We start from the raw sequence: 23,708 nt of genomic DNA, 5'->3' as shown, positions 1-23,708 counted from the left end.
GGGCAAGGCCCTAGAAAGGCAGCTGTTGCACACCAGAAATACCTGAGGAGAAGTCAAACCTACTGATGCCTTGATCTTGAACTTCTAAAGCTCTTAGCATATGAAGCTGTGTTAGGAATCAATGGCAGCTCACACCTGGGAACACTATCTCAATGTTCCTTATCTATTTTGGGGGGAGGGGAGCACAGCACTCTAAATATCTAAACGCTAACCCCTTTATACATATTTACAAATATTTATTTCACCTCTTCTTGTTTGTTTTTGGTTTATATACTTCCAATTTTTGGTGTTCAGACTTTTCTTTTATGGCTGCTTCAGCATTTGAAATATGCTTAAGAAAAACAGATCTTCGTTCCTCAGAATTACATTTAGGTGCATATTTTGTTCATTTTTTTTCCATTGAATGTTATTTTCAGTGCAAGACAATATACAGATTAATTTATTCAATACAGCTAACCAATTATATCACTAAATCATTTTTCCACCAATTTGAAATTTTTTTAATGATTTTATTTTTTTAAACATTTTTTAAGATTTATTTATTATTTATACAACATTCTGCCTGCACACCAGATCTTACTATAGATGGTTATGAGCCACCATGTGGTTGCTGGGAATTGAACTCAGGACCTTTGGAAGAACAGTGAGTGTTCTTAACCTCTGAGCCATCTCTCCAGCCCCGTGAAATTTTTATAGTACTATAAATACTCTTAAAACTTATACTTTTAACTTGCCTATGACATCACTCATTCCGTAATTCATTTTAGAGACGATATATCCTACTATATTAAAACATTTTCCACCAGCAGGCAGGTGTCTGGAGCTGGACAGCCAGGTTATCCTAAATCCCAGTGACAGCAGATCTTGTTCACCAAAACAGTGAGACAGCTCAGCTGATAAAGGAACTTGACTCCAAGCCTGAGGACCTGAGTTCAATTCCTGGGGTCCACAAAAAAAAAAAAAAAAACAGGAGTTCCTCCAATTTTAAAATTTGAGGGAAAAAAGATCACGAAGATTGTAGACTTTTTCAAGTTCCTGTAGGAAACTGCTTCCAACATTCTCCCCGCCCAAAGTTTTCTCCTCCCCATTCTGTTAATAAAGTTCTAGTAGTAATCGGGTGAGCTGTCTTCACAAAGACCACAACTTGGTGATTACGGAAATGAGTATAGCCCAGGCGCGGTGGTTTTGAATCCACTCCAGAGGTGGAGAGAGGGAGGAGAAGAAGAGAGAATGGGAGAAGACGGAAAAGCACAGGGACTGGGAAAAAAAAAAAAAAAGGGTTAGGGACAGGGAGGAGAGGAAGAAAAGGAAGAGGGAGGGAAAGGGAGCCGCTGAGGGTTGGAAGGAAGATTACTGTAATGGCGGGCCTTGGAGGAGGGCGAGTCAGCTCTCTGTTGTAAAGGCTGTCAAGAAATGGGGAGAAACCTTGGTCTCCGCAAGGTGGAGTTCAGTTCCAGGCCAGTTAGGGTTACACACTGGGCCTCTGTCCCCAAAAGAGGACACAGGAAGGTATAATAGAAGAGCACGTGACAGGCCTGTCATTACCCACGCCGAAGGCCCGTACTCAGGACCAGAATTTTACTCCCACGACCCTTCCAGAGATCGCAGCTGTGACCAACAGCCACGCTCATTCATGTCCCCGTTCTCCACACGCCAACGCTCCACCCACAACGGGCCTCCAGGAAACCTACAGCAGCCATGAGAGATCTCAACCCCGTCCTGGAAAAACTGTCTCTAGGAACCCCCACAGTGTCCCCCCAAAACCTCACTGGCAAAACGTGCCTTCCACCTCACGGGAAAAGCCTCGCCAGTCAAAACAAGCACCTGCGGGTAAGACCACGGGAGCCTCCCAAACGGGGAGGCCTACCCTGCCCCGCACAGTCCCGGGAGGAAAAGGCTGGCCGCGGGGAGGGGACGGCCCACTTGGGAGGGGTGGAGGATGGGCACCGGAGTGCGGGAGCCGAACGGGGCGGGGCGGGGGGGCGGTGGCCCCGTGGAAGGCCCACGCTCAGGGGCTAGCGAGGCCCGGACAGCCCGCCCGGGCTCCTGCGGGCCGTGAGGTAACTATCAGAAAACGTGGACAGACGTAACAGGCCTACTTCTCTCAGGGTACACCCCGACTCCACTCCGCAGCTGCCCCCCGACAGCCAGCAGCAACGCCGCTTCCATCCTGGCATCCTCTGCGCTGACGAGCGGCGCGCGAAAGCTGGACGTCACTCTCCGGCGTCAATCCGGCGTTGCTATGGCAACGCACCTGGTCCCAGCTCTGTCGCTGCAGCCCGCCCCTTCATCGCGGGTGTTCATGGAGCTGGTTCCCTGGGCCGACCGGGGCCGGGAAAACAATCAGATCTCGACCGTCCGGCCCCACAACCCGCAGGCCCAGCCTGGAGCCCGCGAGGTCCACGTGAGCGGCGCGGCCGACCTCTCGGCCGGCCCCGACCGGGCCCAAGTGATCGTGAGAGTGGCCAGCACCAAGGAGGCTGCGGCAGAGGCCAAGAAGAGCGTGTGCCGCCGCCTGAACTACATCATGCAGAGCCTCCAGCAGCAGGGGCTGTCGGTGAGCCTTCGGGGACGGGCGGCCGGGCGGGGATGCTTTGTTACCTCCGTGGTTCTCTGTGTCTGCCCATTCCGGAGCGCAGGGGATGCCCGGCCCTTTCTTGCGGAGTCTAGAGGAAAGCCGTTATTGACTTGAAATCTCGAATTTGGGTAGGTTTTTATCCGGTGGCCTTTGCCGCAGTGGTTTTGTTTTTCAGCTGAGGGTGATGAAATGTCTTCTTGAAAAGTTACGTGTAAACGCTTGCCTGGTTTATGATGACCACCTAATCCCAAATTTTCCAACTTTTTAGTTTTAACCTTTTGTTTTGTCTTGTTTCTTTTTGTTAAGTCAGGGTATGTAGGTATCATAGCTAAAATGTTTCTGCTTCCCAGACCTGTCTGAAACAAATCACTAACTACATGGCACCTTAAGCCTCCCTCCTTTTAGGGAAAGGGGCAAAAACAGAGCTAGCCTAACTTACCCCACACAGCAACTGCTAGGCCTGTTTTAATATTCCCGTTTTCCAGAATTAGAGAGATGAAATTAAGCCCTGAATTTTAAGGGACAGTATTTAAAATCCTGTTCCTGAAACCACAATCAAAGTTGTTTCCATCTTTACCACCCTTGAGATAATTATGATGAAAGAAAGAAAACAGAAGTCACAGAGTCAGCACAGAGTCAGCTGTCTCAGTGTTACTGTTGTACAAAACAGAATCCTAACTGTAGGAACCATACTTTTCCAGGGTAGCTCTGTCCTGGTGAAAGTGCAGCATACCCTTGCTTCTCTACTATAAGTGGCAGACCTTCGAAAAGCAGCTCTTTATTTTTAAAAGAAAATGGATTTATTTGTTTTGCATTTAAAGTCAGAATAATAGAAATGACCCGTTGGGGGTGTAGGGGGGAAGAACGCAGGTTATTTACACTTACGGAAAGTTTAGATGTAAATTGTAAACAATGTGAATAAAATGGGTTCAAAATGTAGGGGGAAAAAAATCTCCTAAGCAACCTGATGCAGTCCTTTTTGAATAATGTAATGAGTTTTTTATGTCATTGACTTAGAGCATAATCTGAAGCCACATTCCTACCTTCTAATATATAAAACAAAATCAATCAGTAATTACATTCAGAGTTGGTGTTCAAGGCAAGGCACAGAAGTACGGTAATCTCCCACGTTGTCTTTGTTGATGGGAGGGCAGCACTCGTGTATATGAGATATAGATAGTATAAAAGTCATGCATTGTCCTTCTCGGGGCAAGTTATGGCCTTCACAAAGTCCTTATGTTTTAAAATTTGGAATATTGGGTTGTAAATATGCACCCCCTGCTTAGAGGGCCCCTCCCAGTCTAAATACTGGCTTGAAAGATGGAATCTGACTGTCATCCTTACGTCCTGGCTTTTCTCCCCCTCTTAGTCCCGATAACTTCTATTTCGTTTTTCAGATCCAGACCTAAACCACATTCTTGTCATTCTTTTCTCAAAACTAATCCCTGTTATGCAGCACTCCTCTTCTTCCTTCAGATAAAATGTGTCATGTTATTATAATTCTTGTACTTATCTCTCAAAATGATTACCATTTGAGTAATGCTCATCTACAGAAGGCAAACAATGAAAAGTGCTCTTGAATGAGTAAAAGAAAAAGAATGAAGCAGTATATAGGTTATTAGGTCAATTATGTAGTAGATCTTAGGTTTATGAATTTGTATGAAGATACAGCAATCAGTTGCAGCATTGCTTTAATGGGGAAGTGTTGTAAAGTTCTAAATAGCGTTTACTTAGCACTATTTAGAACCATTTATTAAGAGCTCACAAACACTGTTCAGATTTAAGTGGCACTTAACCTAATGTTGTCTTACTTCGGGGGAATATCACACTCCGAGTAGCTTAAGAACAATGGGTATGAGTCTCAGCCTCTGCTTCAGTACCTCGATCAGTAGAGTCTTTCACAGGCCCTCTGTGGTAGGCTCCTGTCCTATTCCCTGTCTTCTCCTACTTCTGATGTCTATCAGGTTTGTCATTCTGAGTGGGGATTGAGCATCTTCCCTAGGGTCTTGTTGTTTAGCTTCTTTAGGACTATAGATTTTAGTATGTTTATCCTATACTATATGTCTAAAATCCACTTATAAGTGAATATATACCATGTGTGTCTTTCTGCTTCTGTGTTACCTCACTCAGGATGATCTTTTCTAGTTCCCACCATTTGCCTGCAAATTTTACAAATTTCATGATATCCTTGTTTTTAATAGCTGAGTAGTATTCCATTGTGTAAATAAACTACAATTTCTGCAGAGTACATGGAATTTTATGAAAGAAGGGGGAAATAGAAAGACTTGGAGGGGACAGGAGTTCCAAAAGGAGTCCAACAGAGTAAAAAAAAAAAAAAAATCACCTGAGCCCTGGGAGCCCTGCAGAGACTGATACCTCAACCAAGGATAATGCATGGAGAGGATCTAAAACCCTGGCCTAGATGTAGTCCATAGACTCAGAATTCAAGTGGGTTCCCTGATAAGGGGAGCAGGGGCTTTCTCTGGCATGAACTCAGTGGCAGGCTCTCTGATCACCTCCCCCTGGGGGGTGCAGCCTTGTCAGGCCACAGAGGATGACAATACAACCAGTCCTGAAGAGACCTGATAAGCTAGGGTCAAATAGAAGGGGAGGAGTTCCTCCCCTATCAGTGGACTAGGGGAGGGACATAGGGGGAGAAGAGGGAGGGAGAGTGGAATTAGGAGGAGACAAGGGAGGGGGCCACCCTCGGGATACAAAGTGAATAAATTGTAATAAATGATAATAATAAAAAAGAACAACAATAAAAAAAGAACAATGGGAATTGAGTGTTTAGAGGTCTGGAGGTTAGAAAGGTTACTGCACCATCAGTTTTGATTTGGTCTGGTGAAGATTCAGTTCATGGTACATAGATGGCGCCTTCTCCCTGTGTCCTTACATGAGAGAAGGGACAAGGCACCTCAATGGAGCCTCTTCTTAATAATGACATTAATTCTATCCATGAGGCTCTACCCTCATCATCTAACTTCGGAGACCACTTTATACCATCACACTAGTGATTAGGTTTTAATCACTACAAACATTGCAGATTATAGTGAATACTGTGTTTTCTATTTTATATACCAACTCGGGTTGTAAACTCCAATATTTGCCTACTCATAATTGTATTACTTTTATTAAGAAGTATACATGTCTCAGGCAGGCTGATAGGAGAGATAACTTTTTGTGATGAAGGGCAAAATATTTAGAGACATTTATCTTTTTTCTCTAAACCCGGCTTATCAGTTTCTAGCTTCTAAAGTACGAAAAACACAAGTACATTAAGCTTTAAAAAGCAATTTTATCTCTTTTATTTATATATTTTATTATTATTTATATTCCTTTTTCCCTCTTATTAAACATATTATTTTCTCCTGCAACATAATCTGAATACAGTTTCCCCTCTCTCTATTCCTCCCACTTCCTCTCCCACCCAGATCCACTCCCTTTGTGTCCTGCATTAAAAAAGAACAGGCTTCTAAGAGGTAACAGCAAAACATAGCCCTATTTTTCACCTCTAGTGGCCCACTTTTTGTAGCCAGGCTCCACGTTCTGAAGGCTCCACAGCCTTCAAAATAACACTACAAGCTTGGAAACAAGCTCAAAATACAAGCTTGAGAAGATATTTTAGATTCTAACACAGCATTGTCCAATGGAGCGTTTTTATATTCTTGATGATTAAGACAGCTTCTTACTGTCAATAAACTTTCTACAATTGCTGTCTCATTTAATATTCCTACTCTATAAATTTAGTATTTCAGTTGCTGTTTCACAGAAGAGGATTCTTGGGACCAAAGCAACTATTGGCAGATAGCTTGCCTACCGCTGAGAGATGGTGTCTTTTTAGATACCAAGCAAGACCTTTGACCCATGCTCTTAACTATTACAGTACATTACTACTTTATTCCCCTTATGATTGAGGTGGCCGGTAAGGTATATAGCAGGTGACATTAATAATCTCCATTTATATGATTGCCGGCCCAACACCTGTCTGCCATCATATGTGAATTAATTGTCTGAGTGTAATAGCTTCCAGGCTCTGAAACTTCCTGCAAATGGGGTCAGGTAGTAATACCAAGAAACTAAGTTTTCCTGCCCCACCCTGAGTAGTCTTCTAGTAAAGGCAATAAAGAACTGAATTGAGTGACAAGAGTGAACAGGAGACCCCGAGCTTCCGCACTTGAGTGGAAATTTTGAAATATTTTCTGACCTCACTTTCAGAGTTTCTCTGCAGGGTTAACTTGAGTTCCCTCTAAGGGTAGTTTGCTTTACAATACAACCTTTATTGGCTCTCTTCTATGTTGCTTCTCCCATCCACTTATATTTTATTTATTTTTATTTTTTGGAATTACCTACAAAATGACTTTTTCAAACCCTGTTTCCAAATCAGCTTCTGGTCATACTCAAATTAAGATTGGGAATGGTAGGAACTCAGGGATCTTAGTTTATGCCTTCTCCACTTGCAAAACCAGCCTTATTTTCTTCTGTAATATTTCAAACTTGTTAAGTCCAAATAAGTGATAATTTCCTTTTTTAACAATGGAAGTTAGCTTTTTATGTCTAAACTGTTAGTTCAAAATACTTGCCCATTTTTGTTTACCTTTTTTGCATTAATTTATAGGACCCTTAAAAATTAAGATTACCAATAACTATGGCTAGCATGTATTAAAAAAACAAATCTGTATTTTTGTCATATAACTTACATATTTTTAAGCTTTCAAAGTTTTGACAGTTTAGCCAAATTCAATATTCTTTTCTGTATGTTTTCTACCTTTAGTGTACTATTTATTCAGTTCATGGTTTTAAGGCAAAATGACCATTAAATGACACATTCTGGAATCTTTAGCAATACTTAATAATCCATTAAATGTTCTGTGCTTGAAGTTTATTTTGGTAAAATAACAGAGGTTTTATCTTCTTTTAAGTAGATAAGTAGCTGTATTCATAACCTTCACTAGTCCAGCTTAACTGTGCAAAATGATCTCAACTTAAAAATAAAAATCCCTGGTTTACATAACTGAGAAGTTGGATTGTTTTGTGGCTAATCAGGTTTTATATGGTTAGCTCCCTGGCTTTCCTGGTATATTCCTGCATGAGTCAAAATGCTGCGTTCATCCCAAGCCTTACATCACAGGATGATAAGTCATCCTCAAAGACAACCACACTTAGTTATTGTGACCACATTAGAAAAAAAAAAAATCTTGTGGGCTGGAGACATGGCTCAGTGGTTAAGAGCACTTGTTGCTCTTGCCAAGGACCTTTGTTGGAACCCTAGTACACACAAGGCAGCTCAGAGTCCTCTGTAACTCTAGTTTCAGGGATCTGATGCCCTCCTCTAAATTCTGTGGGTACCAAATGCACACTTGGTGCACAGACATACATGTGAACAAAACACTCATACAAAGAAATAAATCTAGAAACAAAGTCTGACAACCTAACTTCTGTTGTGGCAAGAGTAATGTAATAGACAAGTTAGCTTATACCTCGGTATCTGCATGTCTATGGCAAACAACTGTGATAATCCAAAATAGCTGAGATCTCTCAGGATTTACCTGAATCACACAGTTGCTGCTCAGGAGTAGGAACATAACTATGACATGAGGATTCTAAACTGCCTTTGTTGTTTTGAAATATTCCAAGTCTTTTTTTTTTTCTTTGCATTCTTAAGATCTTTTGAGCCAGATCTAGAGTAATAGTTCATTGGGTCCTTGGGATATTCCTATATTATCCACACTGTTTAAATTAGTACATCTTTGTAAAACCTTCAGAGCCATGTTCTTCCCTCATTACTGTTCTACGGGAAAGATTTCCTGCCTACAGGGAACAGGGCATGTTAAATGAGAACATGGAGATACAGTCTGTCATTCGAGATGGTGGCAACCTCTACAGAACAATAAAGCTTCCCTCTGTATTCAGTACTAAGCATATATCTTTCAGGTTAGTTGCTGAATTTACAGTATTGTGTTGTAGTCAGTTTATTCAATCTTTTTCTGTACAGTTGTATGGTTTTCATTTTTTAAGTTTATTCTTATATAGCTTTTTATGGCTATTGAAACTATGGCTATTATCCTACTTTTTATATGGTTTAAATAGCTATCAATTTAAAACAAAATTGAACATTCTGTTTTAAAAGTCTGCCTTTTATATGTATGTGGAAATAAAACATACAGCTTAATCAGGAAAACCTCATGAACTATACTGGCATGGAAGATTTATTTATCATCCTTAGCACTACTGACATATGGAGCTGGGTAATCCCTCTTGCTGGGTTAATCTGTATATTGAAGGGTGTTTGGCAGTATTTCTTGTCTTTAACCTATACTGTAGCCAAAATGTAACCATTTAGGTGCATATTAGTAAATAAAAAGCCAGACCAAAAAGGCTAATGTGTCATTATTCCATTCAGACAACATTCAGAAAAGGCAAGCCCATGGAGACAACTAAGTGGTTGACTGTAGAGGGGATGCACAGGGGACATTTATGTGGAAGAACTGTTCCTCACTGAGCTGAAGTGGTTGATACATTACCCTGTGTATCTGTCAAAACTCAAGGAGCTGTCAGTCACAAAGAGCAAATATTAACATTTTCAAACTAGGGGAGGAAAACTATCAACCAGGCTGTCAGATGTTAATCCCAGGACAATTCATGGGATTAAATTGACCCGATTCTTTTATAAACGAAGGACACAGCTGTACTAAAGAGGGTGTGGAAAAGCATTGTCCTAACTAATTAGAAAATCATTTTTTAACTGGAAACTGTAAGTAAGAAGGTACAGAAACCCCGTGCTTTGATGAATAAGTCTGGTTTCCAGGGTATGCTAGTTAGCAGTTCTAAAACTGCTTTACATGTATACTGGTATTGAGCTAATGCATGAGTAAAAGCCAGGATTCTCACTGGTATAGAGGGAAGATGGAAACAATGTTAGAATGCACGCTGATTCTGACCTAGGGTTGTAAGCATCAAGAGGTGCTATGCTCTACATGGCTCCGAGGACTGACCTATCTGAGGCAGAAAGGGAATGAATGATCGAATGACGTACCCGTAGACACGGAAAGGTGTGCTCTCTGGTAGAAGCTGCAGCACTCCAGCTCCATGTGTTTATTAGATGCATTAGAACGGGGAGGTGGAGTTGTTGCAAATAGCTGAACAAGGAGGCCAGGTTAGTTAATCTCAGGACTGATCTCTAGGGTGTAAAGTGTGGGGGGGGGGTTGAAAATAAGGTGGCCATTTTCTGCCTGCACTGTCAGCATTCTGACTGGAAGAAGGCTTTGCCACTGCCATGGGGCTGAGGCATGGTGGCCCTTGACATGGCTGTGTCCGTGTCAAATGATAACATTCACTTGGGACCTTACATGTTTCCTGTATGGAAGAACTCATATTTAGCTTCCTTTCATATCTGTAGAAAAACTCAAGGGCAGTCAAGGTCATGTAAGGATACTTGTTGGTTGTGGGTTTTTTGTTTTGGTTTGGTTCATAGTTGGAGAAGTATGTTGTAGCAAGACAGGCATGGCAGAGTTCTATACTGTAATGTTACGGCATCTACTGTCTTTGTCTTCTCTGTACAAGTACTTTACATATAACAACCAGATGATGTGTGTATTGACCTGATTTTATACAAGTGGAAGCAAAGACTCAAAAAAAGTACTGCATAACTCACCCAAAGTGACACATGATTGCTACTCTGTCAAATAAGTCCATACTTCCTCTACAAATGAAGTAAATGACTGTAAAATGAGGTGAAAACTGATTTTCATGAACAAGTATTTGTAGGCTCTGACTGATTTTACAGCAGTTGTAAGGAGGTTTAAAACACCAAGGCAGACAGTCCATCTTGCGTACGGTGTGTCTTCCCATGTCTAACTCAGACTCCGTAGCTGGTAAGCAGAGACAATTGAATTCAGTAACTTAACTGTGGTACTTCCTGTTTCAGGCAGAAAATGTAACTGTGATGAGGGATATTAGAAGACTGGAAAATGCTTATTATCACATGGAAGCTGAGGTATGTACTGAGTAATTGGAAGCACCTTGACTTTGTGGCGGCAACTGCAATTTAGTTTATTCTTAAACTGAAATCTACCAGAGAAATGATTCTTATGATGATAAAAGATGATTTTCCTGAAAATCATTCTGATATTATATATCTGGTGATACTTTAAAATAAATTTAATGGAATCTCTTTAATAGAAATGGTGTAAATTGAAATAAAAATAGCAACAGGGGGATAGCACCTAAATACCATAGACTTTCAGTAATATTATTGACTGGTGAGCAGAAATCACTACAGGAGTGAAATTTCCTTTAGATAAAACTACATGAAAAAGCTATAAAGGATAGAGACCCTTTTAAAATATTCTTTTGTTTCTCAATACAATTTCAGGGTCACTGTGACAAATATTATTTAAAATTTTAAATCATGTAGTCTTTATCCACATTAAAAATGGTAATGGGGAGAATGTCCATGGCCAGCACCTAGAATTTGTATGACCCACTTGATTAGAAATCCTAGTTTGTATGGCATGCCTTAGAGAGGGAGCTATGAAGCAGGAATGTAAACCCAATCCCACACCTCACAGGCTAATCCCTGGATTTTGAATACAGACCCCTCACTCAAATAGGATATGTACAACTCCGAAGACCGCCACATTTCTAGAACTGAATCTCATTCTAGCCTAATAGTCTAGTGTATCATCACTTCAAAGAATATTCGGGGAGAAGCCACTCAGGGCCACAGGCTTTTTCTGTTAGATGACGTCAGGCTCCAAAAGCTGGAGTGATCTCAGCAAGTGCGCAACATTCACCTTCTTGAGCGTCTGCTAGAACAGAGCTAAGAGAAAACACCATTCCTTGCACAGAGCTTCTTTTAAGGTGTTAGTTGTTTTGTTTTTTTCCTAAATGCCCTGCAGCATCGTCACATAGTACCAGAATTAATCTCTGTTCACAAGAAATCTACTGTTTTCTTTTTGTTCTTGTGGAAAACAATGCAAAGGAAGAAACAGCAGATCAACACCTTTACAGTACTAAAAAGAGCCATGGAGGCTGGAGAGATGGCTCAGTGGGGAAAGTGTTCCTTATATGAGCAAAAGGACTAGCATTTGGATCTCTAGCCCCACAGGAAAAAGAAGAAAAAAAAAACACAAACAAAACAAAACAAACAAACAAAAATGGGCATGGTAGCACACTTCCCATAATCCCAACAGGAGACAGGAAAATATTGAGGACCCTCTGACCAGCCAATCCAGCCAGTTGGGAAGCTCAAGTTCCAGTACGAGACCCTGTCTCAAAAAACAAGATGGAGAGAGATAGAGGAAGATGTTCCAGGTAAGCTCTGTCCTCCACAAGTACACCGACAGGCCTGTGTACGAAACATAGATACGGCACCCTCCATATACACTAGCCATCCAGAATTACAAAGACTCTAACTTTTTGCTCAAGAAAAAGTGGGCAGAAAAGATTGCAGGTTTCAGTCCAACCTGAACAGCCAGATCTGCATAGCCAGATCCCATCTCAAAAATAAAGCATTATAAAGAAAAAAAAAATATATAAACTTAGAACCTCATATCCAATAAAAATCCAGAAAAAAAAGCCAAATAAAGGGTTTTTAAGCTGAAAGAAGCCATTACACATAGACCTATTTTTGAAAAATATTAAATAGTATCATTTGGGCAGAAGAAAATGATATCAGAAAGAAAAAGGCATCTGTCTACACAAAGAAATGAAAATCATAGAAAATGAGAACTGTATAATAGATATTTTTTCTAATGTTTTTTTTAAATCTCACTTAAATTATAAGGATGGTAACAAGCCATCTGTAAAACAGTAGTAGTAGTAACAATGTGTAATTTCAGGAAGGAAAAATAAAAACATACTGTTTAGGCTCTTATGTGCATAATAGACCTCTTGTAAGTGGATTGGGATAAGTTAGACATATAACTTACTACTAAAACAGCAGTACAACTAATAAGCAATGAGGGATAGAAAATAGAATAATAAAAACAAATTAAGAAGCAGAACACACTGACATGAACTCAGTGGCCTTTGATCCCTCCCCCCGGGGCGGGGGGGGGAGTGCATCCCAGTGAAGGAGTGCATCAGCAGAAGGGAGATGAACTTGCCAGGAAAGTAAGGACAAGCAGGCGAAAAGCATAAGCTTCTTTCATCCTGTCCAGCTGCGTGGGTTTTATTCAATTCCCAAGATTAGCCCTCACCAGAAGAAGTCAATGAAAACAGGACATTTGACTAATACAATCAACCAATTTGACCTTTTTGACATTTATAGACCACTCACTCCCAAAACAGTGCAACCCATGCTTTCTTCTGGAGCATTTTCCAAGACAGATTATATTCTAGGCCATAAAACAAGTACCAATAACCTTAAGCACATTTGAATCATGTAGAGTATGCTCTCTGGCCATAGTGGAATAATTTTTAGAAACAAGTAACAAAAAGTTCTCAGGAGATCTTGCAAATATTTGGAATTTAAGTGCCATGTTTTTTCAGTAACATGTGTATTGAAGAAATTGAACAGGAAATTAAAAAGTATGTAAGTAAATTTAAGGAAGACATCATTCCAATTATTTAGACCTTTCCAGATATGAGAAGAGGTGGAATACTTCCCAGCTCATTTTTTGGAGTCAGAAGATAAAAAGAATTGGTTGTGTGGGAGGAGGGGAGGGTGAATATTGGAAAGAAAACTATAAACCAATGTCAATCAGATATACTAAAATTATAAACAAAGTTTTAGCAAATCTAACTCAGTTATATCTACATCCATTACAGTGATTAGTTTTAATTGCCAACTTGACACAATTACAATTACCTAAAATTCTCAGTGAGGGACTGTCCAGATCAGGTTGGCCTGTGAGTATGTCTGTGCAGGATTGTCTTGGTTATGTTAACTGATTGGGAAGACTCCGCCCACTACAAATGGTACTAGTCTTTGGGCTCTGGACTGTATGAAAATGAGGAACGTACATACACATTCATTCCCTCTCTGCCTTTGACTGGATGTCAATAGCTGCTTCATGTGCCCGCTTTGATTTCCCCTCAGTGATACACCATAACCTGGAATTGTAACACAAGCCCCTTCCCTCCTAAAGGTACTTTTGTCAGAATTTTATTAAAGCAACAGGAAAGAAATTAGTACTCAGATACCCAAGATAATTCATAATAGTCAAGTATGATTTTTCTCAAGCATAAAAGGTTGGCTTAACATTTGGAAAAATCAGTCAACCTGTATCACCATATTAAACAAAAAGAGAAAAAAGACCAGTTCATTTTGGTAGATGCAGAAAAGGCATTTAATAAAATCCATCATCAATCTTTAATGAAAAATTCTCTACCAGCCACATATGGTGGCACAAATCTTTAATCCCAGTACTTGAGAGGCAGAGGCAAGCAGATCTCTGTGAGTTCCAGGCCAGCCAGGCTACATAGTGAGACCCTGTCAAATTAATTATTAATTAATTAATAAGGGGCACCTATTTAAAAAGCTGCTGGTAACATACCTGTATGATGAAATACTGAATATTTCATTCTTAAGACCAGGTACCAAAAAAATAAAATTAAATAAATAAAATAAATAAATAAATAAATAAAATAAAAGACCAGGTACCATACAAAGGTGGCAGTTACCCTTATGACATCTTTTTGGCATTTTATTTGAAATTCTAATCATTGCAGTTTGGGAGCAGGGCAGGAAAAACCTAAAAATATTCAAATTGAGAAGGAAGAAATAAAACACTCTTTATTCAAGAACAATACAACCATCTAGTTAGAAAATATTATGGAAAAAATCTTGTAGAAGTATTAAGCAAACTTTAAATGTCAAGGGATACAGCTGATAAAATATGCTAAAGATAAAAAAAATTACTGAGAGAAATTAAAGACCTAAATAAGTGTATCTTGTTTGTGATTTGGAAGACCCAAGATTATTGATACTTGTTCTCCCTAAAATGCGTTATACATAGATTTATTACAATCTTATTCCAAATCCTAACTAGGTTTTAAAAATAGAAATTGGCAAACTGAGTCAAAAATACATTCAAAAATGGAAAATACCAGCAGCCACTTTGAAAATGCATCTTTAGTGATAATAGCCTCAAACTGGAAACAAAATGTTTCAGAAAAACTATGGTTTTATCCATATAACAGAACACTACTCAGGGTAAAACAATTATGCACAAACGTGGCTAAAACTGCACTTGTAATATGCCAAGTTAAAGGAGTCTCCAAAGACATCATATTCTTGGAAAAGGCAAGTCTGTTAGTCAGGAACAGGTCAGTTAACTGCCAAGGCCTGGGAGCAGAAGAAGTAACCAGAAATAAAATTGAGATTTTTGAAGTAATGGGACAGATCTAATTATTTAGACAAAGGAGGGTTTATGGTCCACCGGAAGACTTGGAGTAGCTCACCCCAAAGGGAACTCGAAAGCTGGGAACCAGCTCAACAGCATGCTGGGGACTCTGCGGTCTGACCGGAATAGGCTGGGGGACTCCATGGTTGCCAAAGGTCCGCGGGGCTGCGACAAACCCATCAGCAGTCAGATTGTGACCATCATGGGGAAGACGCGACTCCCTGAGCACTTCGCCTGCATCCACTGCCAATAGGAGATGTGGTCCTGGAACGTCAAAGCCCTGCTGGATGGGTTTTCCAGTATATTTGCACCAGAGTGTGTTGGCTCTGTTGGTGCCATCCCTCAACATTCTGTGGCACCAAGTGCATTGTGTGCTGGGAATCCTTCCCTCCTTTTGTCAACAGCTTCTCTGAGCAAGTGGGCAGCATTAATGTGGATGCACTACCACGAGTAGCTTGGCTCAGTTTTCCATCTTTTAGAAGCCTCTTACCAGCCACTGCAGTACCAAGAAGTTCCACCCCAAACATTCTAAGTCTGTGTCTTCTGCCTCAAGCTGCCTGACCGGGACACCTTCAAGGAGCAAACAGCTGCCTCTCACTTCGAGCGCTTTCTCAAGCTCTTCTAGGCTCACTTCCTTTGTCTGCCCCCTTCCCCAGGCACTGTGACTCAGAGACCTTGTCCAGAGGTTATGGGGCACAACCGTCAGAAACTGGAACCTTGTCCTCATCAGGTGCTGGCTCAGGATGGGACCAGGATGTTGGGATCTTGCCAGCTTCTCAGGACTCCAGAGCCTCAGGCTCCATTTTGTGGCTCTCCTGGGCTTTCAGCTTTTTGTCTTCTCCAAAGGTAGAAATGGGGCCCAGTTGGCTCCCTGTGTATCCCCATAAATGGCATGGCCAGGCAGGTCAGAAGCCCACACTGGGGCCTCTCACACTCACCTCTAACCAGTGGAGTCAGGGTGGCACAGCAGACAGGGTCAGCTGGAGGCCTTTTAGCTATTTTTTTCCTAACCCAGGTACCCTGGGAATACTGGGGGCACCTGGCCCCCTCTAGACCATGCCAGCATAAATACATCCATCCTTGGGCCACTGAACGTTCTTGGGTTTCTACTTTCCCATCTCCCAGGATGTGAGTGACTGCCTTTCCTTCCTCATTGCCCCTTTTATACATGCCTTAGGTTTGCTGAGAAAGGACTCTCCAGCAATAATTTTTAATAGCCACTTTCTCCATCTCTGGGACAGTGATATAGGCTTTGGTATGGGGGAAGCAATTTGTTTTGTTTCTTCTAAGCATAAGTAAATTAGGAAAAACTCTTGACCCCCTTTTGTAATTTCACATGTGCACACATTTGTGAGTGTGCACACATACACACAGAAACACACATACACACTGCCCACACCATTGCCCAGGACTGTGTTTAAACTGCTATATTTTGCAAATTCTTCCATATTGCTCAAGCCAAGATCTTTAAAATTTTATTTATTTATTTATTTATTATGTATATAGTGTACTGCATGTATGCCTTCTTGCCAGAAGAAGACACCAGATATCATAAAATGTTGTGAGCCACTATGTGGTTGCTGGGAATTAAACTCAGAACCTTTGGAAGAGCAGCCAGTGCTCTTAACCTCTGAGCCTTAAGAGCCAGTGCTCTTAATCTCTCTATCCTCCCAAGCAAATCTTAATTAAATGGTCTAAAGGGCTCTTTTGGACCTGGAATTCTGAATTTCATCTGTCCTGCCCAAGGAGGGCAAAAGGGAAATACACTTCGTTGCCAGTTTCTGCCTGAGGAAACCATCAGGAAGCCTGTGCGCTCCCCCAGACCTTTTTGGCAACAAAGAAAACTCACAGGCTGGGAGGTATTGGTGCACACCTTTAATCTCTGCGTTTGGGAGGCAGAGCAGGTAGATAGATCTCTGTGAGTTTGAGGCCAGCCTGGTGTACAGAGCAAATTCCAGGACAGCCAGGGCTACACAGAGAAACCATGTCTTAAAAAAACCAAAAGCAAAACAGAAAGACAGAAAGACAGACAGAAAGAAAGAAAGATGGAAGGAAGGAAGGAAGGAAGGAAGGAAGGAAGGAAGGAAGGAAGGAAGGAAGGAAGGAAGGAAGAAGAAGAAGAAGAAGAAGAAAAAGAGAAAGAAAGAAGAAGAAAAGAAAGAAAGAAAGAAAGAAGAAATAGAAAGAAAGAAAGAAGAAAGAAAAAGAAAAAGAAAGAAAGGAGAGAAAGAAGAGAGAAAGAAAGAGAGAGAAAAGAAAGAAGAGAAAGAAGAAAGGGAAAGAAAGAAAGCAGAAAGAAAGAAAGGAATGAAGGAAAAGAAAGAAAAGGAAGGAGAGAAAAGAAACCCCATATTTTTAGTTCCTCTCTGCTTCTCTAGGGCTCACCCTTTGGTCTTCTCATGAAAACTGGTGTCTCATTTTGACCCAGAAGACCATAAAAGTCTCTGGTCTTGATTCTGTTGAGTACATCACTTCCTCAAACTTCCTAGAAACTGGGCAAAGGTGGGATTCATGCTAGGGGGTTCTGAAAAGAGGCCCCAAGTTCGTATAGGGCTCTATAGGTCTAGTAGGGTTTGGGGTGAAGGACAAGATCTGTCAGAGCAACAGGAAGCTATACAGCTCTTATTCCCAAGGATGAAACAGGAGCAGCCAGCCCTGGTCTTTTGGTCAAAAAAAAAAAAAAAAAAAAAAAAAAAAAAAAAAGAAAAGAAAAGAAAAAAAGGTACTCCTAAACCATGCCTCAGCCTCTGAGCAGAGGCCCAGTGTGGTAAAATTCCATAAAAGTGTCCTGTCAGGCTAGCCTGGCAGCCAGTCCAGATCTGAGGAGATCAACCTGGGCACGTCAGAGGTCTGATATTGATTGATTAGTCTATGGGGCTGGAGCAATGTTGTCTCAGTGTTCATGAGCACTGGCTGTAGCCAGGCTGCGGTGACAAAGGCCTTTAATCCCAGTGCTTGGGAGGCTGAGGCCAGTGGATCTCTGAGTTCGAGGCCAGTGTGGTCTGCAGAGTGAGTTTCAGGACAGCCAGAGCTACACAGAGAAACCTTGTCTTGAAAAAGATCTGACACTCTCCTCTGGATTCCACAGGCACAGCACACACATGATATACAGACATACATGTAAACCCCCATACACATAAAAATAAAAGTAAGTAGATCTTAAAATGATGCTTTTGAAAGAACATTGATGATGGATTTAAATGGAGATAATGACTCACTAGCAACTTCAGGCTTTTGAGTTTCCCTGTCTATTGCAATTTAAAGTACTCCGTTAAATCTTTGCTGTCTTGCCTGTTGCTCTGATCAGTGTTTATTGTTAAAGCCAGATGGAACATTACTCTTCTTTGGATAACATTTATGGTTAAACACAGCTGTCCATATTGAATGCTGTGAGGTCAGCTTCTCTTCATTTCTTCCTCCCCTAAAACGGTACATATTTGTTTTAGCAGGTTAAGATTGTGCAAGGCACTTTAATAGGGACGAGTTAATCTTCCATGAAAAGCTTAAAAGACTAGTTTTGCTGAAACAAGACTGCGGCTCCATACTTCTCACTGGATACCAATGGACGTAGAATCACTTCTGCATGTAGTAGGGCCACTGAAAGGGGACATTCACCTGAGTGGTGTCAGCTAAGGGTGGCATACTCACTACCACTCAGAAATCTAACTGACTAATCTAAATTAGACTAAGAAGTCGAAAACAGTACCAGGGTTAGAAGTTATAAATCATAAAGCTGAAAGGGAGAACCCTCCAATTTCAGAAAAAGTGAAAATGAATAAATTTTAAAATAGTTTAAAAGGATTTTTAAATATACAAGCTAATATTAGATCATTTAAAATTTTATAATCAGAAGTCTTTAATGAGAGAATAATATAGCTATGAGTACTAAGTGGTTTTTTCTTATTAGGTGTATTTGTTATCTGTTGTTATAAAAGAACCCTATAATCTGTGTTGACTCCCTTCCTTCCTTTCTAACTTTTGTTGCTTGCTTGTTTGTGACACGGTCTTGCGGTGTTGCCCTGGCTGACCTAGAACTTGGTTTGTAAAGCAGGGTGCCCTAGAACTTAGAGACATCTAGCTGACCCTGCCTCCCAGGTGCTGAAATTAAAGATGTATGCCACTTTCACCACTAGTCTGGCTTTTATACTTATATTTAGACAAAAATTTAAAACAAAAATTTAAAATTTCATGAGGTATGAAAATAACATGAAGTATCATTTCACTTACAGGTCTGCATTACATTTACTGAATTTGGAAAAATGCAAACTATTTGTAATTTTCTAGTTGAAAAGCTAGATAGCTCTGTTGTCATCAGCCCACCTGACTTCTATCACACTGCAGGTTCTGTTGAGAATCTTCGGTAAGTTAAGCACAGCTTCAAATTATTCATTCTAAATAAAATGATTGACTGCTGCAGTTCTTTTAGTGTCGTATTAATCTTTATTTTCAATCCCTAAGACGGCAAGCCTGTCTCACTGCTGTTGAGAATGCCTGGCGCAAAGCTCATGAAGTCTGTGACCTCGTTGGCCAAACTCTGGGAAAACCTTTACTAATCAAAGAAGAAGAAACAAGAGAATGGGAAGGCCAAGTTGATGATCATCAGCTATCCAGACTCCCAGGTTCATTAACTGTACAACAGAAAATCAAAAGTGCTACAATACATGCTGCTTCAAAAGTGTTTATTACTTTTGAGGTGAAAAGTAAAGAGAAGAAAAAAAAGCATCTTTAAAACTCTAACTAAAACATTCTGTGTTTGTATTTTAAAATCTGCTTTTATACATTTTATAGTGCTCATTTCTGTCCTGAACATACATGTTTTATGGTATACTGATTCTCTGTAAAATCTGCCACTTTTTGAACATAGTCCCACAAAATACTTATGTTCACTTTCTAGTTTCCAACATGCTCTGAGAAATACTGTAAGAAATAAATGTATTAAAACATAATTTTTTATACTGAGAATTTATATATTGAAAATAAAATTAACAAAAAACCCCAGCTCATGTTGAATTTTTACTTCCAGAAATGGGTTAGTTATGTCTGGCTTTTATTTGTCCAGTTGTACAGAAATGTAGAATATGAGCTGCATATGAAGAGAAAAGCATCATTCATGCTCCATAAAAAATGTGAATGTTTCCATTTCATCACAGTCTATATATTTGTTCTATATAAAATGTTTCATATAAAGAAGGGTGAGATAGAAAGACCTGGAGGGGACAGGAGCTCCACAAGGAAAGCAACAGAACCGAAAAATGTGGGCCCAGGGGTCATTTCTGAGACTGATATTCCAAACAAGGACCATGCATGGAAATAACCTAGGACCCCTGCACAGATGTAGCCTATGGCAGCTCAGTCGTCTCCAACTGGGTTCCCTAGTACTGGGAACAGAGATTGTCTCTGACTTTAACTCAGTGGCTGGCTCTTTGATCACCTCCCTCTAAGGGGAAAGCACCTTACCAGGCCACAGGAAGAAAATGCAGCCAGTCCTGATGAGACCTGATAGGCTAGGGTCAGATGGAAGGGGAGGAGGACCTCCCCTATCAGTGGACTTTCGGAGGGACATGGGAGGAGATGAAGGAGGGAGGGAGGGTAGGATTGGGAGGTGATGATGGAGGGGGCTACAGCTGGGGAAAAAAGTGAATAAGCTGTAATTAATATTTTTTATTTCATACAATGTATTTTAGTTATGTTCTTTCCCTCCCCCCACTCCTCCAAAATCCTACCCCAACGTCCACCCAACTTCATATTCTTAAAGGTATCGGACGGGTCTGATGCTCTTTGGGTGGATGACACCTAAATGAACATCTGTACAAAGTCCCAATTTATTTCTAATATCAGAGATCAGACCTCTACTCTTGCCTGATGCGTCTAAAACAAAAAGAGGGAACTGTAGAGAGCTGTGGAATGCTATGCCTTAAAGATGGAGCTGGTTTCCGCCTTCCACCTTCCCGATGGTGAGTGCTCTCTGTCACGAACAACTCCACATTTGGCTAAGGCCGAGGATCTGGCTTGCTTCCATGTATGTGGACCTATCTGCATTGCCCCCGTGGCACGCCTGGGTTGGCTACCCAGAGGCTATTTAAGCTGTGGGCTGGCTTTCCCCGGGGTCCGAGGATTGTTCAATGTTCCTGAATAAACTGCATTGAAAAAAAAAATCAAAATGGAACAAAGAGCACGTGCTCACTCACACACACACTCACTCAAAGAACAGATTCCGATTTTGTTGGCCAGCTATTCCTGATCAGGAGGCCTGCCCTGAGGTGTAGCTGGAATTTTCATCTGGCTTAAACTTGCACAGGTCCTATGCATACTATCACAGTCTCTGTGAGTTCATATGTGCACCACCAAGCCTTATGTCTGGAAGAAGCTATTTCCTTGGAATCATCCATCACCTCTGTTTTCTTAGTCTTCTGCCTTTTCTTCTGAGTAGATACCCAAGCCTTGAAAAGGAAGGGTTTAATGATGACATCCATTTAAGGCTGAGTGCTCCAAACACACTCTGCACATTGTCCAGTCTTGGATTTATGTGTTAATTACCATCTACTACAAGAAGAAGCTTCTCTGATGAGGGCTGAGCATTGCTCTGATCTATGGGTATAGGAATCTGTCTTAGGAGTTATTTTATTGCTATGTTCCTTTAGGAGAATAATAGTAGGTTTCCCCATAGTGCCCATGAACTATCTGTTCTTAGATTCTAGCCCCGTTAACAGTGTCATGTATGGGTTCTGTGGGATACCTGCTCATTCATGTTCATTTGTATTTTATTCATGAAGCTAGAAATTGGAAATAGCTTAGATGCTTATCTACTGATGGCTGACAAAAATGTAGTAGATTTACTCATTGGGATATTATTGAACTGTTAAGAAAAATGAAATTTTCAGGTAAATGGATAGCACTAGAAACAATCATTCTAAAGTGAGGGAATCCCGTCCCAGGAAGACAAGCATCACCTGCCTTATATGTGGATATTAGCTTTTAATATGTGTGTTTCAGTCAGAATGACCACAGAGATTAGGTAACTAGTAAGAGAACATGAAGAAAGAAGGAATCTTCCAAAGAAGGGAAAACAATATGCTGTTATAAAGAGACAATGGAATTAAGAACAACAACAACAAAAAGGACAGGAAGATTAAATGAGAAGGGGAGAGTATGGACTATTGGAGGAACAACTTTTGAAAAGTCATGTGAACCCTACTACTATAGAAGCTTCCTAAAAATACACATATTACAAAAGGAGTTTAAACCGAGTTGCCATTTTGCAGGGGAGATCTACATCACCAAATAAACCCCCCAGTACCACAAATAGGTTACATCTTTTTGAGGTGTCGGCCAAAGGGGTCCCTTAGACAACTCTCCCTTCACTAAATATCATAGGCTTTTGCGAAGGTATCGTTTACTCTCCACAACCTGATGGTAAGGCCCTGTTGCTGAAGATACTAATAACATTGAACACAGAGAAATTCAACTGGTATTCACCCAGAAGCTTCACTCCCTGTGACTAAGGTGATACATGGAGGGAGGACGTAATCATCAATCTCACTGAGGTACAAACCCTGCGAGCTACAATAGAAACTTGCCCCCAAGGTATGCCCACTGGTACAACAGTGACAGAGATGTCATGGGAAGAACCAACCATTTTTCTTTAACATGGGATGATAACACACATGTACACATACATAGGGACCTCTTTTAAGGTTAACAAACAGATTTTAAAAGATTACTTATATGTGGAGGTAAATGCCACAGCATGCATGGGGGAGCCACAGGACAACTTTGCAGGGTCACTTTCACCTTCCACCTGCTGAGGCGGCACCTTTCTTGTTTCTGCTGATAACTGTAAACTCCAGACAAACTGGTCAAGAGCTTCCTGGCAGCCCTCTTGTCCCTGCCTCCCATTTTGTCATAGGCATGCTGCGGTTACAGATGAAGACTAAAGGTACAAAGTTTTTTGTCAGATGATAGCAGTCTAACTTCACATGTACTCACCCCAGACAAAGAGCCCACAGCTGACCAAAGTATGGATACTACCGAAGAATAACTGGTGAACCAATGAATTTTATAAGGGTTGCTTACAGGAATATGGATGGTGGGGTATAGGAGTAGAAATGACTCAAAGACATTACCAAAGCTCACGACAGCATAGGTGACAGCTTACAAAAGCTGGGAACCCAGAGGACACTGCACGGCCTTGCAAGCAACTCAGCAGGTTAGAAAATGTCCTTTCCAGGTACCTCAGTTGTCTTAACCTTTTCCAGGCAGCATTGCTGGTTTCTGCTTGCAGGCAAGTTGGTCTGGCCTCAAGAGGCTTATCTGAGAATACCCTCAGCAGTTTTTACTCTTGGCACAGACGAGTGCAGTAAATCTGGTCAGTTTTGGAAGCTTCCTTTCTAAAGCTATTTTGCATTATTTACCTTCTGTCTTAAAGAATTTACCTGCAGGACTGAAGAGATAGCTTGCTGGTTACCAGCATTTGTGCTCTTCCAGAGCACATTCAATTCCCAGCACTCACTCTGTGACTTAACAACGGTCTGTAACTCCAGTTCCATGGGATCTGCTGCCCTCTTCTGGTTTCCTTTGGCAATGTATGTACCTAGTACACAGGCACACAGGTGGGCAAAATACCCATAAACATCAAAACCAAAAGACAACAACAATAACAACAACAAAAATTTTAAGCCGGGCATGGTAGCATGCTCCTCTAATCCCAGCACTTGTGAGGCAAAGGCAAGCATATCTCTGTGAGGTCAAGATATGCCTTGTCCACATAGTGACTTGCAGGA

The 23,708-nt window shown here is 41.0% G+C and overlaps 1 protein-coding gene across 1 annotated transcript; it reads left to right on the top strand.

The window, feature by feature from the left end:
* Window positions 1-1,698: 1,698 nt before the first annotated feature.
* Window positions 1,699-19,874, top strand: Irak1bp1 (interleukin 1 receptor associated kinase 1 binding protein 1). The gene is made up of 5 exons (XM_021661950.2): window positions 1,699-1,830; window positions 2,109-2,557; window positions 10,506-10,574; window positions 19,158-19,288; window positions 19,387-19,874. Exons 2-5 carry the CDS (start codon window positions 2,243-2,245, stop codon window positions 19,655-19,657), a joined length of 786 nt encoding a protein of 261 aa, XP_021517625.1. The 5' UTR covers window positions 1,699-1,830; window positions 2,109-2,242; the 3' UTR covers window positions 19,658-19,874.
* Window positions 19,875-23,708: the final 3,834 nt, after the last annotated feature.

Source organism: Meriones unguiculatus, chromosome 6 (genome assembly GCF_030254825.1).
Source record: "Meriones unguiculatus strain TT.TT164.6M chromosome 6, Bangor_MerUng_6.1, whole genome shotgun sequence".
NCBI lineage: Eukaryota > Metazoa > Chordata > Mammalia > Rodentia > Muridae > Meriones > Meriones unguiculatus.
The sequence above is the reverse complement of the archived record's forward strand: the minus strand, read 5'-3'. Positions and strand labels throughout refer to the sequence as shown.

Coding starts and splice junctions, on each gene's coding strand:
- Irak1bp1 (XM_021661950.2), top strand. CDS start 2,243: ATGGCAACGCACCTGGTCCCAGCTCTGTCGCTGCAGCCCGCCCCTTCA. Junction 2,558..10,505: donor TCCAGCAGCAGGGGCTGTCG/GTGAGCCTTCGG, acceptor TTCCTGTTTCAG/GCAGAAAATGTAACTGTGAT. Junction 19,289..19,386: donor GGTTCTGTTGAGAATCTTCG/GTAAGTTAAGCA, acceptor TCAATCCCTAAG/ACGGCAAGCCTGTCTCACTG.